We start from the raw sequence: 24269 nt of genomic DNA, 5'->3' as shown, positions 1-24269 counted from the left end.
ATAGCCAGGCCTGTGATGGGTAGAATAACACCCTTATGGTAGCTAAATTCTAATTCCTAGATCTTGTGGACACATTACTTTATTTGACAGAATGAACAGTGAAGATGTGATTAACCATAAAAATCCAACATGGGGAGAAAGACCTGAATTACTCAGTTGGACTTCATCTAATCACAGTAGGCTCCCAAAGCAGAAACACTCCCAGTTATGGTCAGAAGCAGTCGTAGCAAAGGTAGCTTACACAGAGAACTGATTTAATGCATGCTTTCCACACAGAGGAAGAGGCCATGAGCCAAGGAATGTAGGCAGCCTCTAGAAGCTGGAAAAGGTAAGAACTAAAACTCTGCCTACTTCTACATATACTTTATCTCTACTTAGAAATTCATTTTAGCCCTTTGATACCTAGACTAAACTTGTAACCCCCAAAGATAAATAAAAATTAAAAGTAAAGAAATTATATACTTTGGGGGGGGGTATTTCAGCTTACGGTTTCATATTACAGTCTACCGCTAAGGGAAGTAAGGGTAAGAACTCAAGCAGGGCAGGAACCTGGAGGAAGAAGTTGATGTAGACAGAGGCCATGGAGGGTGTGGGTTATTGGCTTGCTCTTCTTGCTTTCTTACAGAACCCAGGACCAAAAGCCCAGGGTCATATAAATAAGTTTCACCTACATACCAATCCCACCCTACTGGCCAGATGTTTCTCCTGGATCAAGATCATCTACTGACCCTCTTAGAATTCCATATATACTGTCTATCAGCTGGCATTTAAATCGGCAATGGACATGATTTTCCAATGCCAATATGTACACAAATTCCCCATGCCTGAATTTATCCCACGCTGGGTGACTGTCCCATGACATGCCAAAACAGTTCTTAAGTAGAAATCAGTCCAGCCCTACTACACACATGCTCGGTAAAGATCCTGAGTGGCAGGATGAGATAGAATAATCCAGTCGAAGACAATGGAGGAAGAAACAACTGTAGAAAGTACAAGTAAATACTTTCTTTGAAAGGTGGGGTCACTGAAACCTGTGAAGGGGAAGTCTTATGAACACAGTGCCATAATTCTTTTGCATTACTGGTTATTCAGTCAACGAGCATAAACTTAGCCATCTCATTTGCAAAGACCTCCAAGTTGACAGCCTAGATTTCGAGGCTGTACATTTATCATTCTTCAGGGCTCATAGCCTGGTTTCTAATATAAAGCGAAGCTGTTCGTGGTTAGTAGAAAGGGCTCATGCTGACGATCTCTGCCCCCAGCTCCCTCGAGCTAGTATTACCGAATGCTCATGCTTGAACGGGCAATAAAAGCCAGGCTCATGCAAAAATGATCTCCTCATAGACAGACAGGAAGGCAGAGGAGGGGATGAATCTGCAGAAATTACCTACCATCCTCTCAGGCCTGACTCATGACATCTGCTCTCACTGCCTAAGCTTCACCTCAGCCAGGCATTTCCAGTGCTCATAACCCATTTGCTTAGATGTCATCAGATAAAGGCTTCAGAAAGACAGCGGAGCATCATCCTCAGTGAATCCATCACCTTGTTCATGAGTCCAGCGTCTGTGATTACTATTTGCCCCATAATTCCACATCGACTCCGCGTGTTAGAAGTCCAATGCAGCATTGGAAGGGCTAATTGTTCACTGTGTTTGTTCCTTTCAGTGTCGTCCAAATCCCCTGAACAACATGAGATTACCATCTGCGAGATTGCTGAAGAAATGAGTCATTAAAAGAAAAATAAGTTTAGCAACTGATTGAAACAAACACTCAAATAACTGTGGGTTTTCCTATTTGTGAATCAGACTCTAGTTTTAAAAGAAAAATCCAGTACCAAAATGGTAATTGCTTGAAGATATCATCGGGTAGAATACAAAGGAGTTATAAGCATTTGCGAACAAGAACTGACACTTTCTCAATTTCAGTAGTTTCCAAATATAAGCCATTATTTCCCATTTTCTCTGGTTTCACCCAACTTTAATTACTCAGCTGCCTTCCATAAATATCCATAGGTGATTTTAAGCATTTTACGTTAAGGGTAAAATCATTTTGCCCCCTGTGAACTTGCATGGGACCAGTGAAATGGTAACTTCCTCCTTTCCTTGAAGCCTCCAGGCAATGGTCTTGAAAATGCCTTGGACAAGCTCAGAGCCATCACTCCCTAAAGTAACACAACTGCTGCAAATAATTCGGTTCCGCCCATGCTACTGGCAAAACAAAAGGATGGAGGGGAGCAGGGGAGTGCTGAGTGATGCTACAGATGTGACCTGGGATACCAAAGAGACAAAACAGTAGAGATCTAGGAGAAGAGCTAAACATGGGGCTCAGAAAGAAAGATCTGCACCCAAATTTCAACTTTGTCCCTTGGAAGCAGACTTACTCTCAGCCAAGGTGCTGAAGATTTCAATTGTTTGTTTTTATTTATAAATATACAGTTAAGGTCTTACATACCCAGGAAAAAGTGCTTCTCTGAGTTAGTTTTCTCCACTAGCACATAAGGGCATAAAGTGGGGGCAGCTGTTGACCGCTGTACCAAGGAATGGAGGAAGGGTCTTCACTTATAAAGGGTTCTCAAAAACCTGCATACACAATAGCATTGCTTTGAAACTCTATATAGAAATTCCTAGTACTACAGCTCATTCCAGACCTACTGAATCCGAAAGTGGGTAGGGGCTAGTAATCCCTGCTAAACAAGCCTGAAAAGACTTTTGGATGAATAGACCTTAATCATTGCTTTACAGGGCTTAGTCTCTGGACAGTTGAGACTTCACGACAACAGGCCAATGATAGACTTACTAACTTATGGAAAGTTCATAATCTATGACTCATGATTTTAGTTTTTAAGAGAACTTAGTTCACTCAACAGAAAAATTACCTTGTAATCCACAAAAACAGATGGAGTGACTCATACATTTGTCAGAATATGGTACAAGCTCTGGCTTTTGAGACCATGCGTTAGAAACCAAGGACACAGCCAAAGGGTTTGGGCAAAGTCTACAGACAGCTGGATCGTCCTTGAAAAATCTAAGAAGAATGCCCAGCTCAAATGAGTGAGATGAACCATTTCAGACTGGGATAAAATGCCACAGACTAAATTTATATATCAATATCTTTACAGAAAAGCAATAACAATTTAAAAATAGGCATTGAGCTTCCAATAAGATTTGCTAATGTATATAGTGCTAACTATATGCCAAACACTGTTTTAAGTGCTTTGCACATTGAGACTCGTTATAAACTACGATTTTGACTAATATTCTCTTCATTGCTATCCTAGGAGAAAGGATTATCTCTTCACAGAGAGGAGAAAGCTGAGGCACAAGAGCTTTTAAGTGATTTATTCAGGTAGCATCTAAAAAGTGATAGAGGTAAGGTTAGATGATAAAGCATGTCAGTTCTACAATCCATTGTTTTAATTATATGATACATTTCAATAATTGCATAAGCTTGGATTCAATTCATCATATGTTTTCATCCCCATCAGTGAAGATGAAGAGGCAAGTAGATCTCAGGGAGTTCTGGGCAAGCCTGATCTACAAAGGGAGTCTGAAGTTAGCAAGAGAAACACACATGCAAACATACACATGCATGTGTACACATACCTCATCCTAAACATGATGAATTTGGAGTCAAATGACTGTCAAGAGCATGATTGGCTCTTACTGCCTCTTTCAAATATCTACCTCCGGTTGTTTAAAATGAATCCCATCAACTACAATACCATTTGAAAGATTACCACCTTAATAAAATAACAAATGCTCAAAACGAATGCCCATATAGGTTTGTAATATGTAGCAAAAGAAATACCCACTCAAAGCCATCATGATTACGAAAGGCTGCCGATAGCATTTCATAATACATTGGGCAATGAAGAATACTGAATTTGAGTGAGGGTTAGAAATCAGCCACTAGATTCTTTTAGTCCATCCTGAAAACATCTTAAATCAGCAGTTCTCGACCTGTGGGTAGCCACCCCTTTGGGGGTTGAACAACCCATTCACAGGGGTCATATATCAGATATTTACATTACAATTCATAACAGTAGCCAAATTACAGTTATGAAATCACAATGTGAATGATTTTATGGTTGGGGTCAGCACAACATGGGGAACTGTATTAAAGAGTTGCAGCATGAGGAAGGTCGAATGAAAACCTGTCTCCTTCTGCGAGACCCTTCGTGCTGCATCTGGACCCTTCTTATGTGTTTATAATGACTGCTACACATTAGGGCTGTCTTCTGAGGTCACTGGGGGTTTCTGTCTGCAATAATTCGAATAAGTGAAGCACCTACAGCAACATCACAGCAAATTACAAGGCCATGATTAAGTTAGGAGAGTATTTTGCCTTTGGCCAAGAATAGCCAACTAGAGGCCTGGAACAGAATCAAAGATATCTATCCTTCCAAGCTTTATAGCAGGGAACAAAAAATTCTAAGAATGAGAGTTCCTAAAGATGTAGAGCTAGACATGAGAAAACCCTGAAATTTCAGATCGTTCACATCAGTTCTTCCATCTGCTGTCTGGATTTCTGTCCTTGCACTGACACCAGATTCTCTCGCCAATGGTGCCAATGGTGAGAGCAATAGGAATAACGGCACACATTATATAAGACTGAAGGCATACATTAACGATTGCCTATTATTCCACATGGTTCTCATGTCAACTCTGAATTACTATCTCAGACTACCAAGAGCTTATGTATTATAGACAGCTTAAATAATTCATTTGAAATGTCACCACAGAAGATCATCCTGCCATGCTCTAAAGTGAGCGTCACTAAACTCCAAGTGCCAGTTCTTTAAAATATACAGAATTTTAGATTGCTGATGACCCTTGCTTGGCTTTTAAAGCCATTGGTCTTGATCATGTTTCTGGAAGTGGGGGGTAGTCAGAATTTTTTTTTTTTTATAGCTGATTCTTTCCAATAAGGGATGATAGGAGGGATCAGGAGCTCCCATGATCTTCTGGGCATCTTTGTTCATCCTTGGGTTCATAGCATCCTATATGCTTTTACATTCTCACTATACGTCTCTATAGGTATTAGCTTATACTTTGTCCCATATACTACAAGCTTCATGAGGGTAGCTTCATTTTCCAATGCCATGTGTGTATACTGGAAACATTGTTCAAAACAACTTCCTAATCATGTATTTTTAAGTTTATAGGTACAGTAATTCATATATCATAAAAAATTTACCCTTTAAAAGTAAAAAAATGAGTCCTACTGATATCAGTTAGCAATGAAAAGCTTTTGCAGCTCTTGCATTCAGGTAGCAATGCTCAGAACCATCTGTAACTCTAGTTCAAGGGCATCTGACACATTCTTCCTGACCTGCCGAGGCACCATGCACAGATACAGTGTATTTACATCCACACGGGTAAAACACAGTGATATAGGAAATAAAAATAAATATAGTAACCTCTAATTTAAAGGACTAATTACATTTTAACAATTATGCAACGTATCCTAAAATTTCTAGAATAATTTCAGTCTTCCTGAAATACATCAGCTGGGTACTAGCAGTTACCCTACTTGCCCTTCACCCCAAATGCAGGCACAATCAATTTAGCTACTGTGAATCACGGTGCCATGCATACCCAATGGAGGCAGTTTCTATGCGGCCCTGTGTTTGAGTTCACTTTGATATCATGCACACACGTCAAACTGTATGATCATGTGGCAACTATGTTTAATGCTTTGAAAGCAGTCAGACTTATTGCAAACTTACACACTTTTCACAATACACCAGCATTATCTAACGATTTCAGCTCCTGTCCCCTGCCATCAGCCCATGATGACAATGACGATGACTGATATTTTAGTAGGCACATAGTGGTATCTCACAGTCACATTGATTTGCATTTCTCTGATGACAAATGCTATCACAGCCTGTCCTTGTTAGACATTAATTCGTGAGAAAAGTTCATTCAAATATTTTGCCCAACTTTGAATTAAGCTGTCATCTACGGAGGTAGATTCATTTTAATACATATTAAATATAAATTCTTTTTTTTCTCAGGCATGTGATCTACAAGTAGCCTGCTATGCCTTGTTCCATTATGAGATGGAATCATCTGACGTACCGGAAACGCTTAATTTCCATGAAGTCTGGTTTATCTGTATCATCTCTGTTTGTGAGCTATGTACCATATGTAAGAAGTTGTTCGTTAATCTTTTACAAATGGATAATCTAGTTATATCAGCATGATTTGTTAAAAAACTAATCTTTATATTCTTCAATATTTTAAGACCACGTAAAATCAATTAACAATAAAGATGGATTATTTCTGGAGACTCAAATCTGCTGTACTAATATCTATGCTTACCTTAGGTCAGTACCACATTGCCTGGCTCTTTGAGATTTGTAATAAAATCTGAAATGGTTTTAGTATTTTAGTATCCTCCGACTTTTTCTGAACCATTTTGCACTTCCAAGTTGCTTGAAAATGCAACTCAGTTTCAGGATCAGCTCATCAAATCCTAAAAAGAACCCATCTGGGATTCTGAAAGGGTTTTCTTTGAAACTATTAATCCAATTACAAGGTATATTACATTCCCCATCTAAAATGTTTATCCCTAAACAATGAAAGTTGGATATCTTTCTATGTAATTAGGACCTATTTTGCTTGAGAAATTGAATAGGTTTACGCTTATTTCATAATCAAAGAAAAAAGAATTCAAGAGCGAAACATGCAATCCTTAAGTAAGTAGGTGAAAAACGGCAACTGTCTTAAACCTCAGGTCCTCTTTGAAGGTTTTTCTTCTCAAGGTTGATGTCACTGTACTTTAGAAAATCCATTCAAATATGAACCATGGTTTATGGTCCCCCTCTGCTCACTTTATCAGATCAAAAATGGTAGAAAGGTGAGGGCCATGAAAAATTCACCTTCCTCGGTCCACACGCTTCCTTCTGACTCCAAGGAACTTGTTCTGGCACTGTTGCAAACAGAACACCACAATTCTTCCTGTGAGATCAGACCCACAAGTCATGGGGAAATTCACTTCATCACACCCAAAGCCAAAACTTAGAATTCTGTTTCGTACAGCCCAGTTGATGGGCTCTACAACTGGAATCCCAGAAAAAACTAAGGCATTTGGGATGCTGTTGGAAGCAATAACCATAAATCTATTTCCTGGTTTTGGGTGCCAGGAAAGATTACATAAACCATCCATTTGGGGAGTAAACTGTGACTCTGTGCATGCTGAAGAGATGGAAAGGCACAGAGGAGGAACATACTGAGAAGGAGCCCTAGCATTCCTAACAGCAACTAACAAGTAATAACTTCACTACTTTCCCATGTGCAGTACATATCAAAACGGAATTAAAACAAGTGCCAGACACTATATAAATGGCTCACAGTGTGACTATGAGAAATGAAAGGATTATAAAATATTGAATTCTTGAAATAATCGAACTGGTTCATCCTTTAATCCACTGTAATCTGTACATTTTGTTTGCACTTGCAGGATACCATTTCGAACTTACTGATTATTGGCCAAATACACAAAAATCTAGTTAGGATTCATTTCTTTTCTTTTTAACATAAAGCCCTACAGTTTGTACCTTTTAAAATATTCATGAGCTTATATACGTAAATACAGTTATTTCCACTTAAAGAGCTCTACAACTGGAATCCCAGGAAATACTAAGGCATTTGGGATGCTGTTGGAAGCAATAACCATAAATCTATTTCCTGGTTTTGGCTGCCAGGAAAGATTAAATAAACCATCCATGGCACAAGTGGCATGGGAGTTACCAATCACTTTCTGACTGAAGGGCCACTCCACAAGATGAAACTCAGAGTGGCATCCCTATGAGGCTAAGACACACCATGGCTATACAGATCATGGTTTCTAGGAGAGAACCTACAACTGTATTCAGAGTATCTAACCAACTCCTAATGACTTCTCATTATAACTCTAGATTTGTGCATCACGTTTCCCTTGTCAGAGGTTTTCTGTTTTTAGTAGATGGCTACCAACACAGAGACCTACAACTGGTGAAGGTGCAGAGACTAAGAGACTGGAGAATTTCCTCCAAGAAAAAGAACACATAGATGGTACCCACTCCTCCAAAGATTTAAAGGTCACTGCAGGAGACAGGGTAGAAAGAATATAAGAACCCGAGGCAGTGGATGACCACAGGAAAAATTCCTTCTGTGCCCAGCAGGGAAGATGAAAATATGAACTTAAAATGGGTGTGACAACATGCACACTACCTGTGCAAGCTGAAGCCAGACCAAACCCCATCAGGGAGAGAGAAGCTGGACACGATGTTCCAACCCTAGCTGACCAACTATTGGTAATAATTAGGTGTTGGAGAATAAGGGTTAGTTTTCTCCAAGAGTGTAGCCTCTCATAAGTCCACCATGTTTCAGCAGACAAGAGAATTTAGACAGTACGAATTTGTCCTGAAGGAGGGAGAAAGACAAAAAGTTAGGTGGGAAGGAGAAATCTGGAAGAGTTAAGGGAGGGTGTGAATATGATCAACACACATGAAATGCTCAAAGAACTAATAAAAGCCTGACAAAAAGGTAGGCAATGTATGTTGAAATGGCACAAACACACACACACACACACACACACACACACACACACACACACACCATTTTGCCAATACCAGGCTGGAGTACCAGAAATAAAATCCAACTAAGAAGGAGACCAAAAGTGCTGTTCCTATAACTGTGGACTGCAGCAGAAACAGAATTCATAGGTAGTTTACATGGTTCTGGCAAAGAAAACCTCACCAGGTCATTGGCAAGTAAGCTCTGGCTTCCTGTCAATGAGTCCAAGAAATTCATCACATTGGTAGTTGCTCTGAAATTAGCATGAGATGGTCTCATGTAGAGGGGAGGCAGGGTCGGCACAAACACACACACACACACACACACACACAAGGTTTTATGTTTGTATCTTTTGTCATTCCAATAATAAGAGAATGGGTATAATATTGAATTATAGTTCACAGTAAGAACATGTTCTCAAAACATCCACTGCCTTCAAATGACACAAGTTATTGTTAAGAAAAACTGAGAAGTTCATGTCAATCAGTGGTTGCCATTCAGTTGCCCTTGCGAAACCACTATTTACCTAGAATACATTTTTATAGCACAATTATACGTTCATTATAAAAAACAGATGTGTGACTGCTGCACTAATTCCTTGTCCGCCTGAGACAAGATTTCTAGAACATTTCTAAAGGGCAGATGCCTGGGTTGATGACAGCTTCCAGTTGTTTATTGCACAAACATGAATTTGAGGGCTTCTTTTGTGTCGAGCCAGGTGATAATCTTGATCTTGCCTTGAGGTCTTCTGGAATTTATCACAATCATTTTTGATAATTTCTCAAATTTAAGGGATTTTATAATTTATACTGACATAGTAATGCATATTCCGTGAGGCAAAATGTCTAGAGATTTTACTTTTCATTTGAATAATTTGTGGTTCAATATAATAACGCACAGTTTGACTTTTCTTCTGTGCTACTAAACCTGAATAGGACAGCATGGTTTACACAAGCACTTGAGTGGGGGCCCCGATGTCAGACCAGAAAGATAAGTTCTAAATACACAAATAGCCTTGCCTCCGTTCAAACATGAAAGTCAAAAGGACAATGAATATGGAGGCAACAGTACCGTGTGTCCAATTTGACCTTATAATCCAATGGAAAATCAATTCATTAGTTCTGTGAGGAAATAGGTATGTTCAAGCAACAAACATAGATAACCCAAATTTTATATTAGAAATAAACATATCAACTGAAAGAATGCTTGGTTTTCTCGGTAAATTTCCTATGATGTGAAATAACTTTAGTAGTTAAGCCCTCACGTGGAATTTTGGGTGAAGAGCCAGCCAGATACTCACCACGTCTAATACTGCTATATGTAAGGTTGGTGATTAAATGTCTCCAATCGTTAGTCTACAGACGCCATCACCGTCATTATACTTTACTTTGGCTATAAACCAAATAAAGGGTATCCAAATGGACCAATCAATGTGGAGACACAGCTTTTCCTCTTAAAGCACACACACACACACACACACACACACACACACACACACACAAAATGTAACTTATTTTCTGTAGTTATGTCTAAAAATCTTACATGAAAAAAGGGCACAATTGGATTTGCTTTAAATTACTTATTTGCTGATTTAAAAAGGGAAAGGGGGGCTAAAAGGAGCATGGTGTGTCTGAGCAAGGCATTTTTACAGTGGGAGAGGGTCAAATTACACAGAGAGCAGTTCTAACAAGAGCGTGCTTTAATTTTGCAAATCTGATGTGGGCTTCTGCATGGACACAGGGCTGATTATGTCCACTAAGATGCTGTTATAAAATAGAAACACTCAAGAAAGAGGTAGCTCTGTCTGTTTCCTGTAAACCAATGACTGGGTTGAGCGATTCAGTGTAATGGAACACTTGCTCTGGGCCAAGAAATCACCAAGGTCGAGCAAGTAAATCGCAGCAAAAGACTACCTCTTGGACCACAGCTGAGCTGCCCCAGATAAACTAGCACCTCCTAGGCTTCGGCAGAGTGGGTGCTCCGTAACACACTGCACAGCTATTTGCTCACTGTCGGAGGAGATGCATGCACTGGAGACTTTAAACTGGCACTCATGTTTGCAGGGTACAAGGCAAGGGAGATTTGGGGAACTAAATTTTCATCCTGAATATAGCATTTTGTAACATTCTCAACAAAATCTAGCAGCTAAGTTTGATTTTGTGGATCACGTATGACAGAAACATAAGCATCATTTTTTTTAAAAGGAAAGAAGAGGTATAAATGTTATAGAGGTGCAATTATATGCAATCTAAAAATTAATTGCCCGTCATCAAACCCATAGCATGCAACTGTGAGTCAGCTAACCGCTTGTCCGCCCCCACTTCATTGTTATTTAACTTTAGGTCTTCTGGCAGGTACAGACTAGTTCAAAATAACCCAGATCCTCTAAACACGGGCACTGCAAAATGCCTATCTGTTTGTCTCCTAAAGGGCTATTTTTCACATTTTATTGTGTTCCAGCTACAATATTCCACATGACATTTCTAAAGTGTTCCATCTTTAACCACATTCTCAGAGAGAGAGAGAGAGCTATAGTAAGCAGACCGTGTCAGTATGCAGAGAAACTGACTCTCAGGAGATCAGGGTCTGCTCCCAGGATGTTTCATCAAAAACAACGCCGGAAGAAGAATATAGTGAGGACACTATCCCAGTCCTTGCTTCAACAGAGAACACTATGCTCATATCGCGATTCTCAAGAAGGTGCCCACCCAGACGGTAAAATCCTTGGTCTGTAAGGACCACATGATTCCTCACACAGTATGGGCATGCTGGGGCTTTGATCTTCCAGTAAACAGCATGTTTAGATAGCGCTGAATAATACAAAACATTACATTTTTAATTACTAATAAATCTCTCTTGCAGCTGCTCCCACCTTTTGCAAGCTAGAACATGGGAGCACAAGAGAAGAGACGATCCATGGCACCACAAGACACCACCTTGATGACTGTACATAATACCTCAAGCCACCTGAAGTCTTAATAAACAACCTTCACTGCAACATGGGCTTCCATGAATGGACTTCTCGGGTTGCCTCACAGGTGACCGTTCTATAAAATGAAGCCAGCGTGGGAGGACTGAGGCTGCAGTTCAGGCTGTATCTGTTTCGACATGAAGCACCTATGTACTCAACCGCCAAGGAGACTAAGAAGTTTCAGTACTTTTCTGTCCTTGAAAGGATGAGGTGATATTTTTCAGTACAAGGAATCTTTAGAAGGAATCATCCCAAACTCCAAAATGCTGACTTTGAAAGCAAACTCCAGACATGTGCTAATAACCTCAAGGACAGCAGTAAAAGCAGTCCTATCCAAATCAGTGCTGGAGGCCAGTTCCTGTCAAGGGAGATCTTTCTGGGGTGTATCCCATGGCTGTGAAGAAGCAGTACACTTATTGCCTTGCAGACTCAGAGACAAAGCAGCCAACCATTATAACCTTGGCCTCTAAAAGCTCTCCAACTGTTTCTTGTTAGATGACAAGGAAAATACACTTGTGTTCTCTGAATGTATGCCTCACATAAATCTTCACTTTGATAACCATTTTCTCCCTCATAGGTTAGGTCTACTCTCCGACACCAGTGAATATCCCACAGTTCAGTTCAGTCACCACACACCTCTAACCACTGCAGAGCCTCTAATCCCCCAGGCTGAGCACAGTCCCATGCCAGCTGTAAGTACTGAGCGTCGGGTTATTTGTATTTCTGCATGACTTGGCTTCAATCTGGTGATCCTAGCAAAATGGGTTTGATGATTTGCCAGAGTGGCTCAAGGAACTTGGGGAGTCTTCTCTTTCCATTGGGCAGCGAATTGTAGAGGCCACGGTAAAGTCACAGATGCAAAGATATGGAAGAGAAGTTCTGAACTAGGTCTAGAAAGGACCTAACTGCAGAAGCTTCTGTCCCTGTGTAACTAAGGACAGCCATTCCCTAGGCACATGGACACCTTCCCCCACTAGCAAGTTCTCTGACCTGAATCTATTGGGATTTTTAGAGCTTTCATTAAAGGCATGGTCTGTTCAATCTCAGTTGTTCTCCCTGCCTCTGAAGATGGAAGACAGAGCCAAAATTTTCAGTCTTTAAGTGACAGCTCTGCCTTTTCAGTGACCCCCATCCAAGAGCTCTTCAAGAGTCACCTCCTAAAGAGAAACAGTAGTGCTATCAATGGTGGGTGCTCTGGGTTAGAAGGGCCTGCATCAGGACCAGAGCCAAGGGGAAGATGGTACTAAACAGAAGCTGTTCCTCTGTCCTGTCACCTTTACCACTCAGTTTATGAGGGTATTAGGAAAACTGTCAGTCGGCATCATGGGGCCTGTCTCTCTTTTACTCTCTCTCTCAATCACAACTAACTCCATAATAAATCTGCAGTATTATACTAGTCTAAATGAAACCCTTCTGGATCCACACGTCAGCATGAACCCGGGGTGGCTCCAACAAGCCTGCAACTCTGGTGACGAAGACATTCAACTCTGTGACTGGATAATGGAAGCGGAGCATACCATCTGACATTTTCTGTTTACCTTTGTGATATCCTCTTGGTACATCTAATCCTTTGATAAATCGCCAAGATATTAAAAGGCAAGTGACATATAAAACAGAATTTTGGAAAGAAAATGAAGATATTAGTGGAAATTACGCTTGCTGGCTGCTGGCATCACAGAGAACTGCTCTTTTATGGACCAGGAAAAATGAAAACAATTCCTCTGCCTGCTATTAAATAAGCCTTTTAGAGCCAGGGTCCTGCGTTGTGACCTAAGAACCAAAGAAGTCCTGATGTTTTTGGATCATTTTGGGCTGCAGTTCACCTAGAATCCGTTCAATTCTCATGTGCATTCTTCTAGGATTATTCTCTATAACACGAAATGCTTGTAAGCTTTGATTCTAAACACTAAGATGTTTAATTATATAATTTCATGCAGCGTCATGGATATGTTTGTATGTTTGTGTATGTGTGTGCTTGTGTATCCATCATGTAAATTTTGCAAAAGGTGATTTATATATATATATATATAATTTATGTGCAATATATTAAGTATACACATTAATTATGTAAACTTTAACAAATATATTTTCATATTGATTTTTATACTTTATATGATACTTATAATATATATGATCTATACCATATAAACTTTGCTAAAATATTATATAGATTATGCTATATCAAACATTATAGACACATGCTATCTATATGATATTCATACACACATACATAAATATATCTTTGTGTGTATATGTGTGTGTACTTGATATAAACTTCAGTAAAGGCATTAAAAACACTGTCGATCTCCTTAATAAATATTTCTCTTTACTGTGAAAGCCTTAAGCAGTAAGCCTGCTATCAGGTCTTAAGCTCATCTGAATTTCTGAAATCTGTTATTCTCCTTAACAGGCCACACACTTTATTTTGCTGTTTGAAATAACCTATGCACTAGACAAGACATTCACTGTCATCACTGTTGGAACTTCTGAAATTCAGTGAACTTCCCAGGACAGATGCAGTCAAGAGCACACATGGCTGTCTGTGTGGTGGGGTCCCCCTGATTCTTAAATGCACAATGCTAATATCTGTATGATTTTTTGATATAGGGTCTCTGAACAGTTTCAGTACATGGGGGGGGGGGCGCACATGGCAATAGAAAGAACATAGTGAGTTCCTTCTTTGTGCTGCTCCAGACAACTTTTCTGTCTCTTGGCTATAAAAGACCTTTATATTTTCAAATATATGGAGTTCAGCTGCAGTGTCCAAAGAGACACAGGATTAAAAAAAAAAAAAAAAAAAGGAAGCTGAACTAACACCGGGCAACATGAGATGCGAGATCCTTCTTTAAAAAGGGGGAAAATGCTTTGGCAAAATCTACCAAGAGCAGAGGCACTTTCAGAGTTGTTATGTGACTTTGCTCTCTGGGACCTCTTCCTGCACAAGCATTAAACATTACATATCATTTTTTTTTTTTTTGCAGATCATGAGTCAAAGTGGCCATACAAAGGTAATTCAGAAACAAACTGGTAAGACACAATGAGCGCTTGAGGAGTGGGGGACCACAGACCTAGTAACCTACTTGAGGTGCTCAGGTGACTCACCAGTTGTGAATTTGAAATCTGGTTTGCCTCAAAAACAGAAAACATCAAAGTTAGGCATGAAAGTCTATTCTTCGAGGACATTTCAGGTGTCGTGTAGGCACAACACAACACGGTCTACAGCAGACATCATCTGCTCTTGGCACGTATTTTAATATTTAAGGGTGTGATTATTGTTCTCACAGCATATAATTACGTTAGCAATAAATACTAACGCATCTACTTCAGTTCCACGGGAGCGAAGATAATTCAGGAGGAGCTGGAGCTCCTAATTAACTCTTGCTTTCCTAAATTAGAATAATTGAAAAGAACAGACTAGACCAACCTTTGATTTGAGTATGGAACAGACACACTGAAAGTAGACTTCAGCCTCATTATGAAATTATTTAACTTAGAGGTCATCCTAATTATTATTTGAACCTCATCAATGTTTGCTTTTTTATGGGAAAGTGATTCCTAAGGAACAATGTCACTTATATGACTGACTTCGTGATTTCTTCCAATAGTAAGACAATTAAAAATAAATAACCGCCAAAGTCTTAATCTGGTTTTAGAACATACAGTCAAGCAAAAGTCTAAGGTTTGGGTCCAGCTGTATTCACATAGTAGTCAAAAACTTAAGTCATTTACATGTCAAGTCTTCGTTGCTCTGTCCACAAAACAAGTGCACTGCCCCTGCCTCCGAGATATGGCAGCTCACGTGCGGAGTCTTGGGTTGTCAGTGATTTTGAGTGTGCTTGTATAGTAAGACCATTCCGACAGGAAGACCACAACTGAATGAACCAATCAGAATTCACTACTTTTCATGAGAGTCATGAGTAGCCACAGACCTAAGGCAGAAAAACCATGACAAGGAGACACCTTGCAGCAGGGACTTTTCTATACAACAGCTTCTTTGTCTCATAATGTTTTGCTGGAGCATTTCTTTTCTCTCTCTCTCGCCCCACCAATTTACTAGTTCTTTGCATTGTTGAGTTTTTATGGAATTCCCATATGTATGAATGTATGTGTCTTTGCATCTATATGTGTTCCTGGTGCTTTATCATCCTTTTGCCCTATTCCAGTTTGTTCACTTTAGTTTTATATTAATTTTATTATTATTCTTTAGGTGCCTGCTTGCTTTCTAAAGAGAGAGAGAAACGATGTGAAGAGGTAGTAGAACGGCGAGAAGAATTTGAAGAGGAGTCAGGGGAGAGTAAATTGTAACCACAAAATTATCAGAAAAACTTTCAGTATAAGAAAAATGGAGAGGAAAATAAGAAGTCTCCAGGAGTGAAAAACAAAATCCCTGCTTCAAATGAGTGTATAGAAGCATTTTGCAGAAGGTTGTTGGTCTAGTGGCAGGGCATGGATTTGCTATCCTGAGAAACTAGGCATGTAACGTTTATTTGATTGGCTGGAATTATAAATTGGTTAAGGTCAAATGATAATATATGCATTATTTCCAGGAGGAGCTTCCGCTTCTCCCCCTGCATCTTCAGAGTTGGTCTTGTTTCCAGCATTTCTGTCCCGAATAAATTTTAGCTTTCCCCTGCTAGAGACCCTTCAAGAACTTTCCATTCTCAATCTATAATTGACGAGCTAAAACGTCAGTTGAGTATCAAAACTGATTCAGAGCTTCAAAGTCAAGGCAAGCCATTGATGGAGTGGTTTCCCTCAGCCTCATGGGCTTGAAAGTCCTACCCTGCCCTGAGTCTCCAGTGACACGACTCCACCCAGTCTTTGGCTATATTCACTAGCCTGTGGGTAAGACTGTTCAGGTTCTGCCACCTTCTTAAAAATCTATCGCTGTCTTCTGTGCCCTTGCCACAGCAGCTGCAGCTTATCTCACAGAGTGCCAGGAGCTACGAGACAACTACCGAGTACGTTGACTCTGCTCCCAACATTTTCCTTTGCCTCTCAGTTCCCCACAAAAGCCTCCGTGCCTGCTCTCCACCCCAAGCTCTGCCAATGAATAAGACATGAAGAGCATGTGCGCTGGCGGGACTGGTGAAGCCAACACAGACACAAGAGTTCATCTTCTGTCTGTTTGGCCTTTTGTTCCCAACATAACTGCCAGTCCCATTACATGAGCAGGGAGGGTGATAGGGAACTTCCATTTTAGATGAAGACGAGCAGCGAGTGATTGGCAGCACGGAAGCTGGGCTGCTCTAGAATTTGTTAAGGGATCACCGACAATACAATGGCGAGGCAGAGTTCACTAACAAGAGTGGGACACACGGTGATGCATGTACTGTCAATTAGAAAAACAACAGCATTTTCGGGTCAAGCCACACAGTGACAAAAAGGACCCACCTAACTTGGACATCTAGAATCCTTCTGAGGACACAGAGCCCTGCAATGGAGTTCACCCTTTTCATATTTAGCCAGGTAGAGGATGCTGTTCAGTGATGGAATACCAGATCCAAAAATGTACATGATGAATGAAAATGCAGAAAAAATTTCAAGCTCTAAGCAAAAATAGGAAAGGAAACTTCAACAATGCACCATTAACACTAAAAACACAATAACTGATCTGTTTAATTCCTGTGAATCCCAGGAGAAACCAATATAGTTCAACTTCTGTACCAGTGTGCACACACTTCCAAAAGGCTAGGTTTGGTGACAAATCACTTTAATCCCAGCACTTGAGAGGCAGCTCCATGAGTTCAAAGGCAGCCTTGCTTATATAGTGAGTTCCAGGTCAGCCAAGACCTAGTCTCAAAGAGGGAAGGAAAGCAGGGGATGGGGATTAGAGGAAAGAAAAAAAAAAGTCAGTTTTTCTCTTGTGTGTGGGAATCACACTGGTAGAGGTCTCGTGTCCCTTGTAGCGTTTGTCATTACTACTAAGAGCCACAAAAACAGACGCTTCCTCAACATGCAACATAAGAAAAACAAGACATGCCCTCACTAGAACCTCATACAGACATGAATGCCAAGTCATATATGTAGAGACCGCAACAATGCGTAGGCGGATATCCACAAAGACAGGTTCAGGAAAAGGGCACAGCAATGAAATGAGCTGTGCTTTCCTCTAACAACCCGGAGAAGCAGCACTGTGCACTTGTTAAGGGATCACTGACAGTACAATGGCGTCTGTTCACCAACAGGAGTGGGACACACAGTGATGCATGTACTGTCAATTAGAAAAATAAAAGCATTTTCGGGTCAAACCACACAGTGACAAAAAGGACCCACCTAACTTTGACAGGAAGAAGCCGCCAATGCACATTTAAGAAGTCACTGCTGGTGATCCCGCATGAGCTGAGAGTTAACAAAGACGAACCGTGGTCAGCATGGAGGTGCATGCCTATCATGGATGCGCTCGGGGGGTGGTACAGGAAGGTTGTGACACAGCGAGGTCTTCTCAGATCAGGGGTAGGGTGCATCTTGGGCCACCAACTTTAAGGAGTTGGTGAAAGAATGAAAGGTTCTAAGACACAATTCATTCTCCTGATAGGGTGAGGACCATGGCAGGAGGGATGCTGTGGACAGCACCTACCTGTGGGGGCCGAGGTTTGTAAGGAGAGCTGCACTCCAGATCAGCCAGGATGCTGGTCAAGGAATCGATCTCCGCATCCAGACTGGACCGTCTTTCCTCCAGGGTCTTGCCTCCAGGATTTCCCTGATAAAAACATACATATTAAAATTTAATAATCCTCCCTGGATAGCATTTTGAGTTCAAATCGCTCATGCTATAATTTGCTCTTTTGTACTATTTCCTACATGTATTTTCTTTTAGTTTTTCATCAAATCTTACTAAGGTAGGAAAGAAGAAAATTATCATCACTTTTTGATAGGTGAGAAAACAGAAAACAAATGGAAATGTTTTTCTCTGGAGTCATATATTTAGCACTCTGATGAAGATTTAAGTAGAAGAAATTCATGTCCCCATGTCTACAACGTAGGATCAGAATCTCCGAGGCCCTCTGTACTCAGAAATCATTGCTGATGGTTTACCACAGAAGCAACGGGTAGGGAGGAGGAACGGTGTCCTATAAGAAAAATCAATGCCAGGCACCATGAAGCCTGAAACTATTTATCTGGTCAGTGATCAGGAGGTGATAGCAGTGTATGTAAGGGAGCCCATGCACAACTCATAAAACGTGAAACAGCAAGAGGTGACTTAGGACTGAAGCCACAGAACTACACAGGAAGCAGGTCACGTAGGACACTGGCCACAGAGCTGCACAGGAGGCAGGCATAGCAAGCCTGTGTGAGGGAGCTGGAGAGCAATGGGACTTAGCCACCAGTGGTCCACATGACCTGCCCTCAGAATGAACAGGAGAACAGCAGTACTGTTCCCCTTCTCTTTTCGTTCTTTCTCCATTTATTTGTTTATTTAGAGTGCTTTCCCCAACATGCCACTGCAGAACCTGACTAAATTCCTATTTTTATTTTCTTTCTTCATTTTCTTACTTACTTACTTTATTTATTTATTTTGAGTGCTTTTCTCACCACGCCACTTTCCCTGAGTCTTAGAAGTTATTTACGTGTGGTGAGGTAGCATGACTGGAGTCTGATGTACTGGCTGGCATTGTGCAAAGACAGTCAGCACAAGCTAAGCCTCCCCAGTCCTGGGTTGACACCAGGAAAACTGGGACGATCAGCTACACGTATGTTGAAAGTTGGGCATCAGTTCCATGGATCCTACCCTAGATGACTGATCACCTTGCTTCCTTGTGTGTGAGCCCTCTTTAAAAATGGGTGCCCATTAGTACGTTGTCTAAAGTGGGTATTTTGCCATTTGGGATATGCTACCGAGATGACTCTGTTCCTTTATCCCCTCAATCTGCCCTGTTTACTTGGCTAGTCATCTTGACCACCAATGACATGCTGTCTTTTATATCCATTTGTATACAGCCCTGCCATGCCTACAGCAATGCAAGACTGATGAAAATAAAGATGCAACTCGTTTAGGTCACACTGTGCCCCGCAGTCTCCTGCTCAGGGCCTGAAGTATATGAATGTTTCAGTAGGCAATCTTCTTCTTCTTCTTCTTCTTCTTTTTTTTTTTTTTTTAAAAAAAAAAGGCATTGGTGAATAATGCCACCGTCAGTATTCCAAGGATTTTCATTCAGGGCCTTGCTTGTATCAACATCTTCCAGGTATAAACATGACATATATACCAAGAAGCAGGAAATACTCTACTATATGATCAAAAACTGAAATCAAATGGCTCAGACTATGTGCACCTGTGAGCACCCTGATTCAAACGAGCAGCAGGATGGAGAGCACAGCTTCCAAGACTGGATTTATGAAATTGAAAAATTACTCTCAGAACTCATGCCTAGCCCGCACTGGAAAAAGAGTGGTGTATTAGGTAGCTGTGTTCTTGTCTAAACCTGAGATTCTGTCTTATTCAACTTTTTAATTTTATATTCTTTTAATTATTATTGGCATGAGGGGTGCTTATGTGTGTGCATGTGTGTGTGTGCGTGTGTGTGTGCGTGTGTGTGCACTCTCATGTGGGTGCAGGTACAGGTAGGCACCCACAGGTCATAGCCTTCCACTGGAGGTTAGAAGATAACTCTGTAGTATTGATTCTCTCCTTCCACATTTATGTGTCCTCTGAGGATAGAACCCAGGTCACCAGATGTGCACATCAAAAACATTTAACCACGGAGCCATCTCACTAGCCCATGGCAAAGCTATTAAGGTAGATGTGTTTCTATTAGGGAAGTAATACTGATAGATTTCTCTATCACAGAGTCCTATCTTTACCCACAATACAACTGTATCAACATCTCAAAAAAGTAAAAACAAAGACCTCCGAAGTGTCGGAGAACATTCTGCATAGAGAGAGTTAGCACTAGGTGGAGGGGGAGGACATACCACCCCACAGGACGGCTACCGAGAACCAAATGAATTTGGTATTCCTGTGTGTGGACTTGAAATTATGATGAACAGAAATCTGATAGGGGCATCCACACATACACATAGCTAACACAGCAAATTGGCAAGGACACTGGATCAGAGCTTGGTTAAATGCTTCCCAGAGCCATAGTTTCTTCATCTGGAAAGCAAGGAGACCATCGCCCGCCCTGCCTCAGCAAGAGAGTTGTTGAAGACTCAGATAAGAAAGTGGATGGGAACATACTTTGTAAAGCACTATAATTATGATGATTTTCATAAATAGCATTAATTATAGCAACCAGTAACTATAAATTAATAGGCATAATATAGCTATTGTTAATTCTTCTTCTTCTTCTTGAGGCAAGCATCACTCATTAAGTGTTCCCTTGGGGTAGTAGCAAAGAGACAGGATATAATCAGGTCTTCAACTTCTATACGTTACTCTAACACAAAATACCCAACTGCTTATGGCCTGAGTCACAGGACTGTAACCACCGAGACCCAAGTCACAGGATTAACCTGAGCTATATAGTGAAACAAGTAATTAGAGAAAGCAACCAGCCCAAGCTTGTAGCCCTCCACTGGCTCCAGTCACCTATGCTCTTGTCTAAGCTGGGACTGATCCCCACTTCCCTTTCTCAGAATAGGTTGATGCAACTGACTAATGAGCCCCAGCCTCACTCAAGTGGCCTTTACAGGAACAACCCCAAACTGCCTGACCTGACCTGGCTTTGTGTCTCATTGTGGCCATTATTATGAACAAGGAATGAATGCTTTCTGCCTCCCAGATGTCTCTTTTGGATCTTGGCTCTATCACTGGAATTCATCCCAAGTTCCCCCACAAACCCCTTTCTTGAAACTCTCAACCATGCTCAGAACCTTTGGATTCATACACTTTTGCTCCCACAAAACAGTCTTAAAAGAAGCTGGACAAATCCTCCAGTCTTACAAACATGTCTCCATAGCACACTCTTACTGTGGTTCTGCCGTCATGGGATGGGAAAATAACTTACCAGAGGCTGAAGTGCGGCTAGGAAGTCTCCTGATGCTCTGCCGGAGGTTTGTTCTAGATAATGTGGGCACTCAAATAAAGTGGCCATTGTAATAAGTTCCCACACTCTCCAGTCATAATTAGAAAGATCCCATTGTCTAAGGCTGGTTTCCCTGAGACACAATGCCCTTGACACAAGGCCTGCATGCACGTTATTTGGGGAGTCAATTCTAAGGGTGAGTGCTGAGGGGACACGAAGAGCAGGGGAACAGGAAGAGTGCCATTCGAGAGGGTTAGACTGAGCTCATCAGCAATGTGGGCAGCTCATTCATCTTCTTAGGACTTGTTCTGCAAACCGATCCTTAGATCTCCCAAGCAGAAGGATGAAGAGAAATGCTTCCTCTCAGGCTTCTTGTCCTTTACTCATTTGTAACGGCTATAGGACTTCAAACTTCCCCAAGCACGAATCAAACAATAGAAATGGTTATGAAGAAGGCCCAGCACAGGTGAGGACAAAAGACTGATGGCACGTGTCCCACCGCATCACAGCCATGCAGAGCTCATCACTGCAGCAACGGCTAGAATAAGAACACGAGAATGAACTAGGAAGAAAAAAGTCCGGCTAAAGAGGGGTATTTAAACACCGTGCTTCCCATGATGGAACTGTTCGCAAGACCTAATCTGCCATAAGAGGTATTTCCATTCACCCCATATATACATGTAAATGACTGAACACCAACTAAAACTACATGGGAAGCTCACTATATCATTTGGAAAACAAAACCTTAATTTTCAGCGATACTAGCGGAGTTAGAGGAAGATGACGCCATGTGGCAAGAACATAAGGACGAGAACATGAAACACAGGTCACAAACTAACACACGGCATGTGAGAAAAATAAAGGCAAACTATACCGCCAGACTGACGTAGATGGACCATCCTTTAGCCCAAATGTTACTAGCCAACTAAGGGCAAAAGAAAGGAGGCAACAGCACTGAGGAAGGGAGAGACGTTATATTTATTTATTCATTCCTCACACTTAACATTTTTACTAGAAATTAAAAATGTTTTAGAAAATAAACAAGGAATTCCATTCATTTATCTATTCCCGAGGCTCACTATTTCTTCACGTTCGCACCCCACTTCTGTGAACTCTATCCGATGCTGCAGCTAAATCCTTGATGAAATGTTGACCTCTCATAGGCTAGCTTTGTCGGTCAGGCCAAGTCACCTTATAAAACCTGAACGAGGTGGATCTACCTGATTCTTCGACATAGATCAGACGAGCTGGAGAGAAATGATAAGCATGTGGCATGCCTTTCTAACCACATCCCACCAAGAAGTTTGTCGGCTCACCTAGAAATCCCATCTTGTAATGCTATCTGATGACTGCCATCATCCAGGCAGTTTCTATCAGCTTCTACTACTGTAAAAGTATCCGAGGTATTTACAGATTAATATGTGTGAGGTTGTACTGGAACCTCCAACGATAATCTGCCCACTAAAGACCTTCTGCCCACAGGTTTCAGTGGCTGTGCACAGCCTTTCCCTGAACTGATGCTGGCTTCACGGGCTGCACAGCAGTCAGGCCAATCAATATGTATCAATGGAAATGAACGGATCTTGTTTTGCCTGGCATAAAGCTGCAAGCATTCATTTCAGTGAAAGGTGTGGGAACAGGATGAATCGTGGGAGCGAGCATATCAGAGTGTTGGGGGGCTCCTGCTGCTACTGAAAACAGGAAGGGAAGGAGGAAGGGAAGGAAGGAGAGAAGGAGGGAGAGATATAAACGATAAAAGAAAAAGTGCCCTTGAATTAGAGAGAAAGAAAGCAGAGATTTATGGGAAGGGAGGGAAGAAAAGGGGGGAAATAATATAATTACTTTATAATTTAAATAATTTTTTAAAATTAGTCACCTTAGAAATTTGGTTCCCTAGAATCACAACCAACATACAATATTACACCCAGACTACAAAAGTCACTGGCATTCAGAAGTCCCCAGAATCTGACTAAGCATGCTGGCGCATCACACAAGAGGGACTTAATCCAGGTGTGCATGTAACTGTTCAAAAGTAGAAATGAAAACAAACCAAAAATTTCTAAAAGAAAGGCAGCTTAAATGCTCTAAATGGTAGTGTGTGTGTGTGTGTGTGTGTGTGTGTGTATCAAGCTGTAGAGATCTCCAGAAACTCCTTAGACAAGCTCATATAAAATGAGAAAAGGGGCTCCGCCAAGCAATGGCCAAGATTGCACTTCCCTTGTGTGATACTAGAAAAATAACTCCGTGACAGACAACTTAGGAATAGAAAACAATTTCATCATTGGAAATTCAGGAAATAAGTAACAAAAGCAAACCATACTCATATATGTCACTGTTATTGTCTTTTTAAGTCTATTTTTTCAATGACTTAATATGAAAGAAAATGGACTATTTTTCCTATTGTAATTATTAAAATTCATAATTACCCAATTTACAGCATCAGTAGGAGAAAAAGATGGCCAAAATATATTCAAAAATCAATAAAAGGACATATTCTTTATGACCAACAAAACTTAGAATGTTTATCTAATTTAGTGATCACCTGTATAATATATATCACACTTCGTGATGTATCTTATCTGAGGACATGATCATTATATAGTCTTTTTCTTTTTAATTAAATTACTGCCCCCAAAGACATGACACAAAAATGAATACTGGCAAAGACTCTAGACTCACACCATGAAAATTTGATATGCAGATCTAATATCTGCTTGCTTTGTAAGTTTAACTTATTGGAGATCCCCATTCATGTCATAAAGCTGTAAA

At 40.8% G+C, this 24269-nt stretch overlaps 1 protein-coding gene across 2 annotated transcripts in view; it reads right to left on the bottom strand.

Moving 5' to 3' along the window:
• The window catches only part of LOC121464860 (LIM domain containing preferred translocation partner in lipoma), a 601897-nt gene that overhangs the window by 280968 nt on the left and 296660 nt on the right, over nucleotides 1–24269 (bottom strand). For both annotated transcript variants that reach the window (XM_041677943.1, XM_041677944.1), the window contains exon 6: nucleotides 18116–18238. In XM_041677943.1, coding sequence (XP_041533877.1) covers nucleotides 18116–18238 — 123 coding nt within the window. The remainder of the gene's footprint in view (nucleotides 1–18115; nucleotides 18239–24269) is intronic.

This window comes from Microtus oregoni, unplaced genomic scaffold (genome assembly GCF_018167655.1).
Source record: "Microtus oregoni isolate MIOR12 unplaced genomic scaffold, Mior012 000029F_ref0000214, whole genome shotgun sequence".
Classification (NCBI taxonomy): Eukaryota; Metazoa; Chordata; class Mammalia; order Rodentia; family Cricetidae; genus Microtus; species Microtus oregoni.
Note: the sequence above shows the minus strand (reverse complement) of the source record. Positions and strands in the feature narration are given on the sequence as shown.